Below are 18,278 nucleotides of genomic sequence, written 5' to 3' on the forward strand. Positions count from 1 at the left end.
ACGATTTTAAACTCGTACTGTTTTGCATATATACTACAAGTTACACGTAATGGTATTTGATTGTAGACTATTTTTTCAAATCTCATATGACAGTCTATTATGCGTGGTAGCAATAAGTCTAATCTATTACATTCTGCAATTTTGAGGGCAAATGTTTTTTAGGCTCATTTGTACTTGAATAGGAAATACACTTGCTTTTGACTTCAACCTGCCTGCACACGAACTAGAAAACATCCAATCATGCATTATTATAACACCAGCCTGAAGAATATACACGTCAATGGATCCGCTCTGTTCACATATTAAAATACTAATATATTATTATTAATATAACATTTAAAATGATTTAAATAACATTGAGTTAATCATAGGCTTCGTTGTTAGAAAATAAGGAGGGATAATTAGCCATGTACCCTTAATTGTTATTTTAATAATTACTTTCACCATTCATTTACTATTGAGTGGTAAAGATAATACAAATAATATTCACTGGATATGAAGGAAATCAAATAGGGTTTTCACGTAAAGTATATTACTTTAACTTCAACCATGTGAGTCCAGAAAACATGTAAATTTATTGTTATAACAATAACATGAAAAATGTACGTCAGCCCATCTGGTTCATTTCTCCTCACACAACACTAGCTAATATTATCTACGTCTCCCTTGTGTCTCCAAAATCAGAGGATGGACATGGGTCCATGGGGGCCTTTAGGTCCTATGGGTTGAGGGGAGGGGCCTCTGTGGATCATTCCACAGATACTAGATCTTTTTCCTTTTTTTGTTGTTGTTCCTTAACCGTTTTTGTGTGTCTTCCTGTGTCAGGCTGTATCCTGCTGGGGACGGCTGCTGCCATCAAGGAGTTTTATTGCTGTGGGGTGGGGGTGCCTGGTGTGGTGTAGGTGAGTGCTACATGTTTAAATAACAACGCCATGAATGCCAGGTCCAAAGCTTTCCCAGGAGAACATTGTATTTTCATCTTCACCTGTCAGTGGTTTAATGTTGTGGCTGATTGGTGAACATATTACAACTACAATATAGTTTTATAACAGTATAAAAAAATATTATGCTCTTTTATAACAATAACATAAAGAAGGCAATTTTTAGTGTAACAATATCATGTCTGCTCAAATATTACTATCCGTATACATATTATAATTCAAGAACAACAGTATAATTGTATATGGTAAGAACAGAAATTAAGAAACCTCATAAAATTAGTCAGCAATCATGCAGTTATTTATAAACTGCTATAACAAGAGCATGAATCATAATTTAAAATATCTGCTCACATATTTATTGATACAAAAGCCATAACGTGACATATATTAAATTTAGTTTGCCATAGACTGCCTTGTTTTGAAGTTAGAGGGATGATCGCATTTTTGGGACGTTTTTGCTCACACATACCTCCTCACACAAGGAGAACAAATATGGGGTCGACCGTAAATAAAATAAAATAAAATAAATAAAAATAAATAGAGGAGGTAGATTTTTTTTCATTATGCACTTTTATAATCAAAATGCCTACCTTTCATTTCGATTTTATTTGTCACATTCTCTCTGAATTGTACGATGAAAAAAAAACCCAACCTTTTCTTTTTTTCTCATGGGTGGCCCTTATACTCTTCCGTAGGGCCACGGTGTTCTTTTAAATGCAATTTAATTGAATTAGCACATTAAAACACTTTTACGTAACAAGATTACGTTTGCGTTGTACTTACGTAAAATAATTAAGGCCTACTACACCCTCCGTGGACGGTCCCCTTGTAATTATGTGCGTATACGTGGGCACTACTTTCAGGGAGTAAACGTGAGAGACGTGCGGTGTGAAGATTTGAGGTTGTACTTCGGTCGTGAGAAAAAAAAAAAACTAAGATGGCGTCTCGTCAAGAAAGATAGGATGGCCTGAAGAGACTGATGATGTAGATCTGGAAATGATTAATAACGACCTAACTGAGAAAGTTTGATACGCTCGTTTGGTGTTAAGCGAATATCGGCCACCCATGCTTTGAGCCCGTGTGTTTGACAGAGCGGAGTGAATGGCGGATTGACGCTGAAATCGGTCAACTTTGCTGGCAACGGTAGCTAGCTGACTGGACCGAGCACAGCTGGCCAGCGTTAGCTAACCACCAGCCATCACAACAACAGGAGGAGGAAGGAGAGCGGCCACTATCCCTCTGTCATACCCCAGGACATCGAGGTGTCTACGGGTCAGTCACAGGAGCGCTACGAGACATCACAGTGTAACAACAAAAACGTTTGTTTTGACTCGCATATAATATGACTATTATTAACCAGGGGTCTGTTAGCGTCGATTTGAGTCAACATATGTAGGTTAGCTGGTCTGTGGGTATGTTGTTGACTTGGTTTCCCGTGTCACCCAGTTAACGCTAGCCAACCAGTGCTAGTTACCTAGAGCCGTGGGAGGCGATGGGAAAAAGTAGAGGCCTCCATGCTAATGTTAGCTGTAAGCGGCGTTATCGCCTCTGGTAGCCGGACAATAGACGCTAAGAGAGCTCATGATTGGCAGAAGAAGAGGTGGGAATTACACATAGCCGAAACACTTTGGTTAGCTTAGCTAGAGGCCTTTTCTCCATTTCATTTGTCCCGTCTGCCCGTGAAGGTAGGGTTAGTTTTAACGCCACTTCTCCCAAGTTTAGTAGCTAACAGTTGTCAGCTAACACTTAAATGTATTACTGGGATGCCACACAGCATCGAGATTTGGATGAGACTGCGTTGCATCTGTCGTCTAGTCATTATATTTATTGTCATCTGTCACGGAAAAGCGTATTAATTAATCCAGCCCAGCCCACTTTTGAGTAGTAATTCCTCCATGGCCTCCTATACCTTAGGGTTCATGGCCTCCACGCCATTGTTTGTCTGAAGGCCCGTGAAGAAACAGATGGATGAGGGTACATTTGTATCAATTGCCAACTTCCGAATGTGTTCATTTTTAATATGTCATTTGATTTAACAACAACAAGAACAATAAAATCCCTGCATCCAAATTATGACTCTTACACAACCGAATTACCTTAAATGGTGCTGGTTGCTCACATTCATGCTGAAATGTTGCCATCACTTCTTTGCTACTAAATTGATTATTGTTGTTTACTACACTTGATGGAGCATCCCTTTAAAACGTATCCCCTGCCCACATGGGGCCTGGATTTTCCTGAGTGTGGCATTTGTTTTGTTGTGTCTGATGTTGGGGGATGGGGTTTTAGCAAGGACCACTTCAGGGACAAAAAAAAATCCTCATCCTGTGATTCCCCATGTGTCTCCTTATTGACTTCACTGTAAACTGCTGAGACACTTATGAAACATGTAGAGGCTCTGTGACATACGCATGAAAAGAGCTATCGGTGAAATAAGGAAGTAGTCACTTGGCAAGCTTAAACGGACACAATCATCTTTTGTAGAAAGTGCATAATATTTTGTTGTTTTGTGTTTTGTTATGTGTGGTCGGTTTCAGGAAATTCAAATGAATATGAATGGCAAACACTTGTAGGACTGAGTATATCCATTTATTTTATTTTACTGTAAACATTGATAGAAATTATGTAAATAATACTGTGACCTCAATGACTCATTTTGTTTCTACACATAACTTCCCATGTTATCTGGAGGTCGCATAGAAAATGTCCATAATTTCAGCTAACGAAATGCAATTATTTAAACTGATTATATGAAAGCATGCATGGTTTTAAATTAAGATATGTCTGCATACAATCTGTAGACTATTATTCCGTACACTTGTTTGTTTCTATTATTTTGCCAGCCCTGTTTTAGTACACAAGTTAGGCTAAATAACTTTTATATTTCATTAAATCCAATTTAACAGCTCCACAAACTACATCCTCCTAAGTGATTGTCCAGTTGAATTACCACCTTTCAGAGACTGTTCTCATGGAAACTCAACATTATGACAGTCATGACGGTGGATTTAGTGCAGGACTGTTACATTAGAATGCGTTGAATGTGTATAACGCTTTCTGTATTGATGCTACCGTTCCAGTTGACTTATTTCCATTGTTGACTTTCCTGTTGTCAGGGCAATGGAAGGGGAAGAGTTTGTACCTCCTCCGGAGTGTCCCGTATTTGAGCCGTCATGGGAGGACTTTCAGGATCCCCTGGGCTACATCGCCAAGATACGTCCCATTGCAGAAAAGTCTGGAATCTGTAAAATCCGACCTCCGCCGGTAAATACATTCTCATATTCCTCTTGTTGTTGGGACTTGTTGTCTTGTCTATTCTTCATTGTTGAATTCGTCAGCTTTGAGTCAGCAGTTCGCAAAACATAATTAACCCTGGAAACCCGGTCTGGCTCGCTTACAGCGCAGTATCAACAAAATTAGAGCAAGATGACACCAAATGATTGATGCTGATGGATATTTATGTCATTAGAAAGGCGAAAATTACATTACAACAACAATTGAAAAGAACATTGAGAAGTTATCGTCTTTACAGACACTAACACAACATAAGACCTACACAGAAGATTATGTCAGTTCTTTCATTTTTGATAACATCAATCGCTCTTGCTCTTGAGTGGGTGAACTAGATTATCTCGGTTTAAACTGAGCCAAGTTCTTGGACCCAAAAGTCTTATCTAAGCTGGGGTTAAAGCCAGACTGAGGTTACTATGTCATTAACTATTTATCTTCAGTTGTTGTTTTTTTGTAACGCCTAAGTTGAGTGTCTTTGGTCCTAAATAGGACTGGCAACCCCCGTTTTCAGTGGAGCTGGATAGCTTCCACTTCACACCCCGCATCCAGAGGCTTAATGAGTTGGAGGTAAGATTTTTTATTTATTTATTCTAAGATAACTTAAGATTTTGATCACACAGCCATGTTAATCATTTTGGTCCCATCTCATTTAAGGCGGAGACCAGAGTAAAGCTAAATTATTTGGACCGCATCGCCCGGTTTTGGGAGATCCAGGGATCATCCTTAAAAATCCCACACATCGAAAGGCGCATCCTTGATCTTTTCAGCCTGTCAAAGGTCAGTGTGAATCAAGCTGTAGTGCTTAAAAAAAGTTTTAAATAAGTTTTTCTTTTTACACATGTTGCTACGATCGTGGGTTAAAAAGAAAATGTGTTCTGTTCCAGATTGTTACAGATGAGGGCGGTTTTGAGATGGTGTGTAAAGAGCGGCGCTGGGCTCGCGTTGCCCAGAGGCTTGGCTACCCTCCAGGCAAGAACATTGGTTCTCTGCTGCGCTCGCACTACGAGAGGATCGTCTATCCCTTCGAAATGTTCCAGTCTGGTGCCAGCCTGCCGGTATTACTCTACACATTCTTACCTCTCCTCTCTGCGTTGCCAGGGCCGGTCGGCTGAAGAATCTACAATGATTAACGCTTTTTTTTAAAATCCCCTGTAGCACGTTTGAACATGTTTTCATGAAACCTTTCTTATTGTTCTGTCATTTATAGCATTGCAAGCCAAAGCATTATGACGGCGAAGATGTGGACAAAGAGTATAAGCCTCACTCCATTCCCCTGCGACAGTCTGTGCAGCCATCCAAAATGAGCAGCTATGGACGCAGAGCAAACCGCTGCCAGCCTGATGTGAGTGGCAGCACCTGGCCTTACATATCATTCAGTAAATTTGCATATCTTTTTGCATTGTGACCAGCAACCCTGTACTGAACTCTACTTTGGTCACTTATATACTTTTTCAGATCACATTTCTAAATGCACGTTATCGATTCAATATTTCTCCTAGAAAAGATTGAATCTGAGAGAAATAAAAAAATTAATTATTTTGGTTTCAGTGTTAATTTTGCAAAAGGTGGGAATTTCTATGCGGCATTCTCACTGCCCTATTTTTTTTTTTTATCAGCAATAGCTCACCATTTAATCAGACATTAAATTCATTCATCTAGTGCTGGGTTTTAAAATGAGGTCTTCCACATAAAATCATCTCTACACTGTATTGTTTCGTAAAGACCTTGGATTCAAAATTTAAAAACTGCGTATCCTGCATCCTCTCAGTGGAAATGTTGCTATGGTGTTGCAAAACCGGCTTTGCATGACTAGCCTTGCGAGATCGTGCAACAAGATTAGTCTACATTTGAGGAAGATCCAAGATGTGACAGAAGTCACAACTCTGACCACAACCACAGCCTGACCTGAACGCTGATGTGTGACAGCATATTGAGTTTTAAGTATAACGACACAGAGTTTGAGAAAAAACATTTATGGAAATTCTACAAATCTCCAAGACCAATGATGACATAAGCTTTGTAAAAATCTGCGAATAAGCAAAGGTGTTTCAAAGTGGAAATATCTCTATATAAAACAGATAGAATCTGGACCTTGCCTGAATCGCTAGCGATACCCAGCCCTCATTTTAATATCAACATACCAGTTCCATTGATTGACGTGCCAAATATGTTGTGTTGGGAAAGTGTCACTCTAAGTCTATTTCATTTAATGTTTTTACCACCGTAAACTCTTTATGCTATTAGTATTATCAGCCAAACAAATGATAACAAAGCTTCCATCACTACAGGCTAACAAAACGTCAAGCCAACAACCCACCCAACAAGTGCTTGTTGGACGAACGTCTTCTCTTGTGGACCATGCTGTCATGTTATCAGATGTTTTCCTGTCATCCATGTGCCCTAGTGAATTGGTTACAGTGTGGTGTCTGGAAGATGTGACAGTGCACTCAGAGCGCATCCCAGCTTGCTTATTCTCCATCCTGTCATGCTGCTCTGCTTAACTCTGCTGGTATCGCTCCCTGCTCCATGTGTTGTTGTGTTCACTGCTTTGTTTCTCACTCCTTTTTTTTCCATTCGTATACATATCACTGTTTGTTTATTTTATTCAACGTCACCAAAACTTAGCGCAACCACTGGAACAGCCTACCTTCTGTTATCCCATTCTATTTACGCGCAGACTAATGCTTGCCCGTGAATTTTTAATTTTCTTCATTGATTGTGCTGGCCTTCATTTTCTTTTGCACATTTAAGTAAATACTGAATGGATGGGAACAATAGCAAGGTGATGGCTTACTACCCTGGGAACTTTTTAGGAATGTACACGTGGCATCCAGTATAGAGCGCATGTTTAATTTATAAATGCATTCAACGTAAGACATACGTGAGGTGCCAAAATTTGAGCATTAAAACAAACTTGTCAGCAAAAGCTTCCCATAACCAAACACTCTCACCATTTAAAATCAGTCATGCTAGTGCCACATCTGAGTCACCAGTTCTTGGCAGCATCTTGTCAGGTCGTTACTGAGGTGAGTGAAGTGTTTGCCTCAAATAGGGTCAAGTATGAGTTCAGCTTTCATTAAAAGCAACACTTTTGTTTGTTTTTCTCAAAGCAAACTACACGAAACCCAACCGTCTTAAACATGTATGCAAAACCTTGGCGGTTTGCTGCATCTGTACATCCTACATAAGATGTCTCATCATGTTCCCCAGTGATATATTTCCTAAAACTACTGGCTATTCTTTCCAGGCTCTCCCCCCCTCCTCTCTCATCTCCTTTTTTTCCTCTTGTCTTAGTTTATTGTTGCTGTTATTGTCTCCCCTTGCAGGGTCCAGAGGATCTGGCCCCCCATCCTCTCACCACTGGCTCTCAACTCATCTCTGCGGTACTGCCTCTCGAGCATATGAGCTCACTTTCCGCCCCCCCCTCCTCCACTGTCCGCCTGCCTCTTTTCCTAGACCACCATAACCCCTTTTGACGTTGTCTAAATGTTCCTTTTTTTGACGTTGTTTTAATAAACCACTAAAACATTTTCATTAACATGCAATCATAACCCTTTGCGATTCTCAGTGTAGGGAGGCCGGCCTATATAATATGGTCACATATGTTGCTGACATGTCTTAAAAGCCTTCTCTGGCATGACGGTAATAATAATAGTTAAGGCAAGTCCTTAATTCTTCTAGATCCAACAGTGGACAGATTGTCCCTGCTTTTTTCATCTGTTCTTATTTGGCCGAGCAAACTCTAGGACTAGAGCTCTAGGTTCGTTTTTTTTGGGGGGGGTAGATTTATGTAGGCTAATAAAGGGGGTTGGATTTGAATATGTGGATGCCAGTGTTGTTGAGAACTAATGGTTTAACATCCATAATATCACAGTTTGCTGTGAATCCTTGAAAAAACTTCAAATTGAGCTGTAATTAAAAGAAAGTCTCTAGTGTAGCTATTGAGCGAATGTGCTCTCTAGCCTTTTCTCTTCAACACATGCTCTTTCCCTGTGGTTGTACTTGGCTTTTGATGCTTTATTGCTGGGCTGTCCTTGTGCCTTTGCACTTCTGCTGTGTGGCCCCTCTCAGTTTGGTTGCATGCTCTTTTGAGTGCGCTCACAGGAGAACAGAAGGATTTTGGGCCACAGTGAAATGACGGACAACAAAATACTGAATTGTTAATCCATCCAAGCGTTTAAAACGTTAGTCCACCACAAATATGTAATTGCTATTTGCCTGTAAGTCTGTCTAGATTTGTTTGTTTAGGGCTAGGCTGTTGTGTGATTGCCCCACACCATCAAGCCATAATTATCCGCTTTGATGTCTACTGCTTTTATTCCTCAAAGGTTGGGTGGCAGGAAAAGGTGCCTCTTTTATGTTCACAGACATTATTGAGTGATGACTGTATAGTCAACATTAATCTTAACACATCAAGGGAGTGCCGCTGCATACTTCGTCCTTTCCTCCGTGACCCATTTTGGAAAAAAAAGGATCTTGATCAGCAAGTTTTCTGACATTGTAAATGTTTGTTTTTTTTGTGCTGCGATCAGCTCCAAGTAATGTTGTCACGATATATGTGCTGTGTCAATACAGGTTGTGGTTTGGACTTAGTTTCCACTGTATGTTTATTGTAAACAGTTCCCATTTTAAATGAAAATGGCATATGCTTTCACTGTTATTTCACGTTTTTTCCTTGTGAGAATAATTAATGATTGGTAATTATGTACAATTGAAGTTGCACAAGTGAAATGTCGGAGCCTAAAATATTTTAGGATTCGAAGCCAGGCTAGCTTATTCAGTAGTATGTAATTCCACACATTTGTGCATAAATGCGTATCGCCACCATTACCTACCCTTCAGATTGTTTATATTATATATTTAAAAGATGTCTCAGATGAGCACAAGGCGCCAACAAACTACTGAAAATAATTCAGCTCTGCTGTTGACGTATTTTCGTCATTTAAATTAGACACTGGAAATGAAACAGTAAATGATACAAAGTAAAATCTCACCCTACTCTCTAACTGTATGGTTGCATCTGCTGGTGATTTGTGCGTTATGGTGGTGGGTTTTAACCTTCAAGTTTTCACTGTGATGTAGGTTAACTCTTCCTTACTTTCTAACCTAGCGTAACCCCTTCTTGTGACGCATTGCTACGCTCTCATGTTTTGACTGTCCGTTCTGCACTTGGCCTCAACCCTTGCTTTGCTCTGTGTGCTTTGGAGAGTGGCTGTCGTCCCTCTGTACCTTCATGACAAACATTTCCTTCCATCCACAGCCTGAACCCACAGAGGAAGACATAGAGAAGAACCCCGAACTGAAGAAGCTGCAGATCTACGGTGCAGGGCCAAAGATGATGGGGCTCGGACTAGTGGCAAGGGACAAAGGCATCAGGAAGAAGGGTGAGTACCATTACAGACATCGATTTAACTGTCCTCCTTGGCATTCACTATAAGATTGTAATCTGTTTGTGCCTTTACAGTTATGTTCATGAGAAAGAGTCAATTCCTCAATCGCTGGCTCAGTCAAATAAATTGTGAGAGATCACAAACAGCAAATGTTTGGTTTGGATACATCCATCTTCTCCATTGAAGTCCTCCACTGTATAATCGTTACTGACTGTGACAAGTGAACACTTCGGACTCTGAACACTTTTTCCTTATCTTATAGATGAGCTGCCTCAAACAGTTACTGTCAAGGAAAGCCCGTCTCCCGCTCCCACTGATACGTCCGTCAAACCGGAGCCGGTGGACCTTCAAGAGAAGCAGAGTGACGGGAGCACATCCAGCCCCCAACTGCCTCCCCATAGTGTTACAATTAAGCCAGCGGTGAAGAAGGAGGAACCGGAGGAAGAGAATGGCAAAGGGATTGATGAGGGGGTAGACGATAAAGACGGACCCTGCACCAAGATGACCATGAGGCTTAGACGCAACCTCAACAACCCGCAGTGTGTAAGTGGAGTGACTGATAAGCCATGGTGACAGCTCAGATTTGAGATAAATGTCACAAAACTTAATGTCAGATAACGGCAACAGCCAGGATGAAATGATTTTTCAGGATTGTAATTATACTCTTCGTTACTCGCCATTCGAATGTGGATAGATTTCATTTTGCCTTTTCACTCACATCCACAGGTGGATTCTTTCGTGTGTCGGATGTGTGGCCGGGGAGACGATGACGACAAACTCCTGCTGTGTGACGGCTGCGACGATAACTACCACACTTATTGTTTACTACCCCCACTCACAGATCCCCCCAAAAGCAACTGGCGGTGCCCAAAGTGTGTGGCAGAAGTAAGTGGGAAAACTTTAAAACAACTTGTTTGTGCTACTTAACTCTCAATACCCATCTCGATTTTCTCACATCCTGCACTGTATTTTCAGGAGTGCAAGAAACCTGCAGAGGCGTTTGGCTTTGAGCAAGCTACGCGAGAGTACACGCTGCAGAGTTTTGGGGAAATGGCAGACGCCTTCAAAGCAGATTACTTCAACATGCCTGTCCATGTGAGCACACACGCACACACAGACATAAGTTGTCACCTAATGATTAAGAGGCATGCCTTTGCCTTGTGTGGTGTTAATGGAAAGAGACTAATCTCTAGTCTTAATGTGTTTGTGTTTGCAGATGGTTCCCACTGAGCTTGTGGAAAGGGAGTTCTGGAGGTTAGTTAGTAGTATAGAGGAGGACGTGACTGTGGAGTATGGAGCCGACATACACTCCAAAGAGTTTGGCAGCGGCTTCCCAATGAACAATGGCAAGAGGAAGCTCACAAAGGAAGAGGAGGTATGTTCATTGTTTTCTTGTATTCTCAACAGGTCTTTATAATACACATCAGATGTTGTGTACTGCTCATTTAGTAAAGTCCAGCAGAAGTACATTTTAAAATAAAGTAATAAGCACAAAACACCAATGTTGTATTATTGCTGGTTGATACTATCTCTGCACAATCTAGTGGAAATAGTATAATTGAGTTACCAAAAAGTTGACTACTGTATTGCCCCAAATATAAGACTGCGTTTTTTCCCTGAAAAAAATGTCCTATAAATAGGGGTTGTATTATATTCAGGGTTTAGACACACACTAGACAATAGCTGACTTTACTGGACACACCCCCGGATGACTACAGCATTCACCTGGGATTAGTTTTACCTGCGACGTCCTACTTCTTTCTTTCATGTGGTTCATTCACAAGCGTTAAACAAACTCTGTGTTTTACTCACATTTACGTTCCGTTGTCATGGCTCTGCTACTTTCCATCTCACTCCACTGCGCGTCAGATACAGTTTTAATTACTTTGCACCTTATAATGGAAAATATATTTTTGATACCGTTTATCCTGGGGAAGAAATTACCCACGACCCAGCAGTATTTAAATCAGTGGTAAAGTTTTAAACTCAGAATTAAACAAATGAAACGGTTATTTGCAGTTTGGATTCATTGGCAAATTACTCTAGTTTACAAAAAGATGTTTAAAACGTGTCCATTACAAAACTACAGAAAATGTCAGTTTAAAAATGTGTAAAAAAATATAAAAAAAATGTGCCTACTCATAGTTTCAGCTCTTGGCTTTCAAAATATTGTGGTTTCTCTTCGTGTGTGTTAGGTCTCATTCGGGATTTATAGGCTGGACTAAAACAATTCTAGTGATGTTTCTAGAAAAGTATAGAAAATAGGTCACCTTGTTGAGCAGGTTCACCGTAAACTGAGCCTCTTTATCCTCACTGCAGTGATGCAGGTTCAGCTTCAGTCAGCTCCCCACTTTATCTCTCATCGTCTGATTTCCTGTCTCTTGTAAATGGAGCTATAAAAAAATGTAGGCAGTAATTGTTTATTTACAAAGCTGTTCGCAATCAAGGCCCGGGCCTCATTTTCAGTGGACACCATTATTTCTGTTTGACAGGAATACGCCCGCTGTGGCTGGAACCTGAACGTGATGCCTGTGCTGGAGCAGTCACTGCTGTGCCATATTAATGGAGACATCTCTGGGATGAAGGTGCCGTGGCTTTATGTGGGCATGGTGTTCTCAGCCTTCTGCTGGCACATCGAGGATCACTGGAGCTACTCCATCAACTACCTGCACTGGTACGACAAGTTTGCTTTGTGTTTTTGGTGGAACAGAAAAAGAGACCGTCCGAGTGAACACATTGCGCTGTTTTTTTGTTTTTTTTTTAACTGCTATGTCTCTATCACGCAGGGGTGAACCCAAGACTTGGTATGGCGTTCCCTCTGTGGCAGCTGAGCGACTCGAGGAGGTTATGAAGAAGCTGACGCCAGAGCTGTTTGAGTACCAGCCTGACCTCCTGCATCAGCTGGTCACCATCATGAACCCCAATATCCTCATGGCTCATGGTGTACCGGTCAGTCTCATATCAACAAATCTTTTGAATTGTGTAAAAGAATGAACTGGAGAAATTAATGGTGACTCTGTCCGACTAAGTGTTCTACTAAGCTCTAACAGAATATGCAGAAGCAAGTGAAAAGCCATATTCAGTAACCTGTTCTTTTCCCTACTGTTAAATGTCTGCACTGATCACGGTCCCCAGAAACCTATTTTGTTAAAGTTTTCCTCTGACCCCCCACTGCTTCTGTTCGTCAGGTCGTTCGCACCAACCAGTGTGCGGGTGAGTTCGTCATCACCTTCCCCAGAGCCTACCACAGTGGATTCAATCAGGGATATAACTTTGCTGAAGCTGTTAACTTCTGCACTGCGGACTGGGTATGTCTGCTCATGCTGTGTTAACTCATCTGTTTACATTTGTCTTTTGAAGACCGCGCCATCAAAGTAACATTTTCCTACCACTTTCAGCTTCCTGCCGGTCGTTCCTGCATTGAGCATTACCGGCGTCTAAGGAGGTATTGTGTGTTCTCCCACGAGGAGCTCACCTGTAAGATGGCCACCAGCCCGGAGAAACTAGACCTCAACCTGGCAGCAGCTACTCATCGGGAAATGTTCATTATTGTTCAGGAGGAGAGGAAGTTACGGAAGAGTCTGATGGAAAGGGTGAGGCGTAGAAATGGATCTTAACGATTCTTTGTGTCTCTAAATATCTGTGTAAGTAAATGAAGGTTCGGTTTGATACCCGATACACGTGAATCTGTTTCTCTGTTATGAGAGTGCGGGAAAACTCATTCCTGAAAATCTGTGCGTTGCATTTGCAGGGCATTACAGAGGCAGAGCGCGAGGCGTTTGAGCTGCTGCCTGATGATGAGAGACAGTGTGATAAATGTAAGACCACATGCTTCCTTTCTGCTCTGGCCTGCTCGAACTGTCCGGAGCGTCTGGTGTGTCTCTATCACACTCAGGATCTGTGCAACTGTCCCACTGAAAAACTCTACCTCAGGTATCCATCTGTTGCATGCTGAGAATGATGTTGTTATTTTTTTAATGAAATGCACAGTCTTTATTCATTTTTTTTGGTTACCTCTTCACTCTGCAGGTACAGATACACCCTGGATGAGTTGTTAGCCATGTTACATCGACTAAAGGTCCGGTCCGAGTCCTTTGATTCCTGGGCCAACAGAGTTAAAGAGGCACTGGAGCAGGAAGAAGGAAACAAGATAGGTGGGACATCGGCATAAAGCCTTGAAACGTCTGACATTGCTTAAATAAACAGTTTTGGGTTTTAAAAGAGCTTGCTAACACATAGACCTGTTCGATTTGCAGAAATTAATGACCTGGAGATACTGAAGGGCGAAGCAGCAGAGAAAAAGTTTCCAGACAATGAACTTCTCCGTAAACTCAACACTGTTCTTAAGGACATTAAACACTGCCAAAAGACGAGCACTGAACTCCTCAGTAACTTAAAGACTAGGTAAGACAGAACACACACTTCACATCTACACTAACTGTTCTGTTACATGCCCTAACTTGTCGCTGCTGTTTTTTTAGTGAAACTAAGATGACGTTGGCAGAGTTCAAGTCCTTGGTTGAGACGATGCAAAACCTGCCCTGTGTAATGAACCAGTTGGAGGAAGTGCAGGTAACGAATGTTTTATTATTTTCCTACATACATTTCTAGAGACCATTCCTAGCTTGAGCACATATTATTCAAGCACCTTAAGGCTGACCGCTCTATCCTCTGATCTTCTAGTCGGTTTTGCGGACACTGGAGGAGTTCCAGAGCAAAGCTCAGATGCTGCTCAATGAGAAGGACTGGAGGAAGGACTCTCCACCCCCTGAGCAGCTGCAGTCTATGTTGGAGCAGGGGGCCCAGCTTCCTGTTGTGGTCCCAGAGTGTGGTTTACTCCAGGGCCTCAAGGAGCAGGGCCACTGGCTGGCGGAGGTGAGGCGCACCCTTGGCACAGACGGAGGGGTGAGGCAGGAGGTGACGCTGGATGTGTTGAGGAACCTGATGGAAGCGGGCTGCAATGTGCCCCAGAGTGCGTCCGTGGAGACGGCCATGGCAGAGCTCCAGGAACTGCTCACGATCGCTGAACGCTGGGAGGAGAAAGCTCAGATTTGCCTCGAACAACGGTAAGACGGACGAGTGGAACCGCACGATTCACTTCACCTGTCACTGTGGCTTTCATCATTTCACAGCCAGTTTATCCTGTTGTAAAGACTTCAAAGTTTCACTGGCTTTGCTCTTCCAGGCAAAAGCATCCTCTCTCCACCCTGGAGGCCATAGTAAATGAGGCCCAACTTATCCCAGTCACGCTGCCCAACATTCTGGCCCTACAGGGCTGTCTCAGTCGAGCTCGCGCCTGGGTAACAGACTTGGAGGAAATCCAGGTGAAGAAATAATTTCTGGCTCTTTTTTTTTTTTTCCCATTGTTGCCCCCTGAGTGTGTGATGTGAAAATTAATTGAAATACCTGAAATTTTCTGCAGAATGGGGAACATTACCCATGTCTGGATGACCTCGAGGGCCTGGTAGCTATTGGAAGAGACTTGCCCGTCTTCATGGAGGAGTTAAGGCAGCTGGAGCTGCAGGTGGCCAGCGCTCACTCCTGGAGGGACAAGGCCAGCAAGACCTTCCTGAAGAAGAGCAGTCAGCACAGTCTACTAGAGGTACTCGAAAGAAAATGCAACATTATGTTACCTCTCAACACTTGAAAATGTAAAGAGGACAGCTCTGTTCTCAAAAGCCAGGTAATGTGACTGGTGTGAAAGCGTTCATTAAACTTCCCTGTTCCCCTGCAGGTATTATGTCCCTGTGCAAAAAGGAGAGAGAGGCGAGATGCAGCAGAGCCGCTGGATGATCCTTTAGATGATTCTGATACCAACACCCTAGGGCTCTCTGCTCAGGATTTGAGGGACCCTGCGGCTATTGTGAGTGTACTGAGCAACATTAGTTGGTTTTAACGTTTTCTGCCTGAGTAGATACACGTTCGTCAACACCACTGGAGGTCTGAAAGTGTGCCTTGTCTTTAGGTGCTGGCATTCAAAGAAGGGGAGCACCAGGAGAAAGAGGCACTGCTGAGGTTACAGAAAGTGAACATGTGTAAATCAGGACTTAACGCCGCGAGTAATAAAGAGGACAAGGAAAACGGGCGGTGGGATGACGCCATGGAGATGGACGCATCCAGCCACTCGGAGAACTCTGTAAAAGAGAACGGAAACAGCAACCACACCTGCGCCACCCCTCCTCAGTCTGTGTGCGTGTGCTCCGGGCAGCCTCGCGCTCCTCAACTCCGCTGCCACCTGTGTAAGGACTGGTTCCATGGTGGCTGTGTGCCCTTCCCCTCCCTGCTGCCCTCCTCCGGACCACCGATTAACCCCCTTTGCTGGTGGGACTGGGACTCGCGCTTCCTGTGCCCGCGATGCCAGCGGTCACGGCGTCCACGCCTGGAGACTATCCTGGCGTTACTCGTGGCCCTGCAGAGGCTGCCTGTCCGCCTGCCTGAAGGAGAAGCCCTGCAGTGTCTAACGGAAAGGGCCATCACCTGGCAGGGCCGAGCCAAGGAGGCACTGGAGACGCCAGAGCTGCAGGCGGCACTTCAGAGGCTGCAAGAACTCAGAGAGACTCTCCATCACGAAGCAGAGGAGGGCGTGGAAAAGGAGACGGAGGGGAGTTCAGTTATTGTTTTGTCAGACTCTGATGGAGGGGAAGGAGACGATGGAGTCATTGATCTAACAGAGGAGAATTCATCTAAAAAGAACATGAAAGAAAGCAACATGCAGGTAAACACTTTTATTTTTTACTCGTTCAACAGACTGAACGCTTTCAAAATTGTCAGTTCAGTAATAATTCCTCAAATAATTGAATCATCATTTATTCCCACTTGTCAGGCTGAATGTGAAAATGGTATCAACAAGAAGTCAAATATTACAGGTGAGGCAGCACGAGTATGTCAACGTAGCCACTCGAGTTGGCTCAGGTCCACAGACGACGGCATTGACCGCATCTGTTCCTACTTTTCAGGAGTGGGGTCTCTGCAGCCCCTGCTGCCTTTGCTGAAAGGCCAGGTTGTGGAGCTTTCTCCAGACACCACGGTCCGACTGGAGGAGCTGCAGCTGGAGGGAGACCTGCTGGAGGTGTCCTTGGACCAGACACACACCATCAGCAGGGTCCTGTTAGCTGCCTCTGCTCCTCCCAGAGAAACACTGCACACGCTCATTCAGGTCAGGGACAGTGAACACATCATTCACAGGAAATGAAATTTTTAATTAGGTGTACTATCATAATCTGTTGAAAAATGTTTAGAAATGTATGTGTAAGGTTGGTTTGAATCGATGTAAATGCTTTTCATTGTTTTTCCAGATTGAGCTTGAAGAGCAGAGAAGAGCGAGTCGTGGACGAACCAAGGACACCAAAAGGAAGCGAAAGAGCCACCGAGGTGGCAGCGGGGAGGGGGCACGAGAGAGGTCACTGGATTCCTCAGAGTCGAAGAAAACCTGTCCTCTTAAACACAGCCCCTCCCCTCCCCTACCTGCTCAGACCAATTCAGAGGTAACTCAGCTTTTTTCATTTCCTGGAAATACTCGTAAAGCTGTATTCATAAATATCGACTTCTAATTGTTTGTTTATTTTTGACAGATTTTGTGATGCCGTCAACACTGGAGCTCTGTTTGAAAGGATTAGTCGGGAGGAATTCAAGAGACAGAGCTTTCTGTGCCAGAAGACCGTGTCGAGTTATTAAAAGATGCAGGACATCCCCTCCCCCGTACCCCGCTGCCCTTCTCATCCCTCCTTCAGACACTAACAGAGCCACGGCTCTTATGCTACACTCCACTGTCTCATCCCTAACTCAGCCATATCTCACTCGTCATCGTTTCTTTTCGCTGTCTTACCCAAACTTCATTCTCCACATTTCCCTGGATCCATTCTTTCCTGTGAACATAATAAAGGCCGCGTTTGGACGGATGTGACACTTACCGTTATAGGAGCGTCTTTGGTCTAGACTTGTCTCTGAGGTCCGTCAGTATGCTACGTTATCCCAACTGTATTCAATGCTAGATCAACTGGAGCCTGCAGCTGCAGTTTTACTTCACTTTGAGCTCACTCGTTGAGGCGGCATAAGCTATGGGTTAATTTCCACAGTTATTTGGACATGATTCCTGAAGCTGAAGCACAGCGGAGGATTTTGACTGCTGATCTGAGACGACGGCATCGTGGTTACACTTGTATTTTTTTGTATTGAATCTTGTGTTTGATGCTGTTCAGAGGGGATTTTGAATAAACTGGGTAAATTTTGGGAAGTGTTAAAAACAGGCATTAATGTTTTTGGTGCTACTTTCCCAAAATGAATATCTGTACCTCCTCTCCTCTCCCTTAATGCCTTTTTTTTTCTTTTTTTTTTTTAGTTTCCATCTTTTTGACTCCTTATTTTATTCCTTTTCAATATGACCTCTATCGCTCCCTCCTTCATTCTCTCTCTCTTTGCAAATTAAGGTAACTTCACTGTAACTCACTTTATCTCTGTTCATTTTGTTTTCTGGGTTCAAATTATATTATTATTATTATTATTATTATTATTATTATTGATATTGGAGACACAGTTGTGAGTTTGTGTATAAACTTTTCATTTTAATGTTGCCTTTGTTTCTTTTCACTCTTGTTAGAAAAATAAAGGTTTAGAATTGTTTAGGAAACGCCGACTCGTCATTTCTGACCTTGGATGT

The 18,278-nt window shown here is 42.8% G+C and overlaps 1 protein-coding gene across 2 annotated transcripts; it reads left to right on the forward strand.

Annotated features, from left to right (window-relative positions):
• Positions 1-1,821: 1,821 nt before the first annotated feature.
• Positions 1,822-18,248, forward strand: kdm5c (lysine (K)-specific demethylase 5C). Of its 2 annotated transcripts, XM_047577272.1 has the most exons (29): positions 1,822-2,213; positions 4,058-4,205; positions 4,722-4,799; positions 4,887-5,009; positions 5,117-5,287; positions 5,440-5,574; positions 7,559-7,615; positions 9,493-9,616; positions 9,885-10,165; positions 10,349-10,507; positions 10,598-10,717; positions 10,839-10,997; positions 12,115-12,296; positions 12,409-12,571; positions 12,811-12,930; positions 13,021-13,215; positions 13,374-13,555; positions 13,652-13,776; positions 13,879-14,026; positions 14,104-14,194; positions 14,306-14,688; positions 14,808-14,946; positions 15,045-15,224; positions 15,357-15,485; positions 15,588-16,337; positions 16,446-16,488; positions 16,579-16,778; positions 16,918-17,106; positions 17,194-18,248. In XM_047577272.1, exons 2-29 carry the CDS (start codon positions 4,062-4,064, stop codon positions 17,200-17,202), a joined length of 4,779 nt encoding a protein of 1,592 aa, XP_047433228.1. In that variant the 5' UTR covers positions 1,822-2,213; positions 4,058-4,061; the 3' UTR covers positions 17,203-18,248. The 2 variants fall into 2 exon arrangements, with proteins under 2 accessions (XP_047433228.1, XP_047433232.1); XM_047577276.1 differs by lacking the exon at positions 7,559-7,615 and having other exon boundaries at positions 1,823-2,213.
• Positions 18,249-18,278: the final 30 nt, after the last annotated feature.

This window comes from Mugil cephalus, chromosome 1, assembly GCF_022458985.1.
Source record: "Mugil cephalus isolate CIBA_MC_2020 chromosome 1, CIBA_Mcephalus_1.1, whole genome shotgun sequence".
Classification (NCBI taxonomy): domain Eukaryota; kingdom Metazoa; phylum Chordata; class Actinopteri; order Mugiliformes; family Mugilidae; genus Mugil; species Mugil cephalus.

Coding starts and splice junctions, on each gene's coding strand:
- kdm5c (XM_047577272.1), top strand. CDS start 4,062: ATGGAAGGGGAAGAGTTTGTACCTCCTCCGGAGTGTCCCGTATTTGAG. Junction 12,297..12,408: donor TCCATCAACTACCTGCACTG/GTACGACAAGTT, acceptor TCTATCACGCAG/GGGTGAACCCAAGACTTGGT. Junction 15,225..15,356: donor GTCAGCACAGTCTACTAGAG/GTACTCGAAAGA, acceptor GTTCCCCTGCAG/GTATTATGTCCCTGTGCAAA.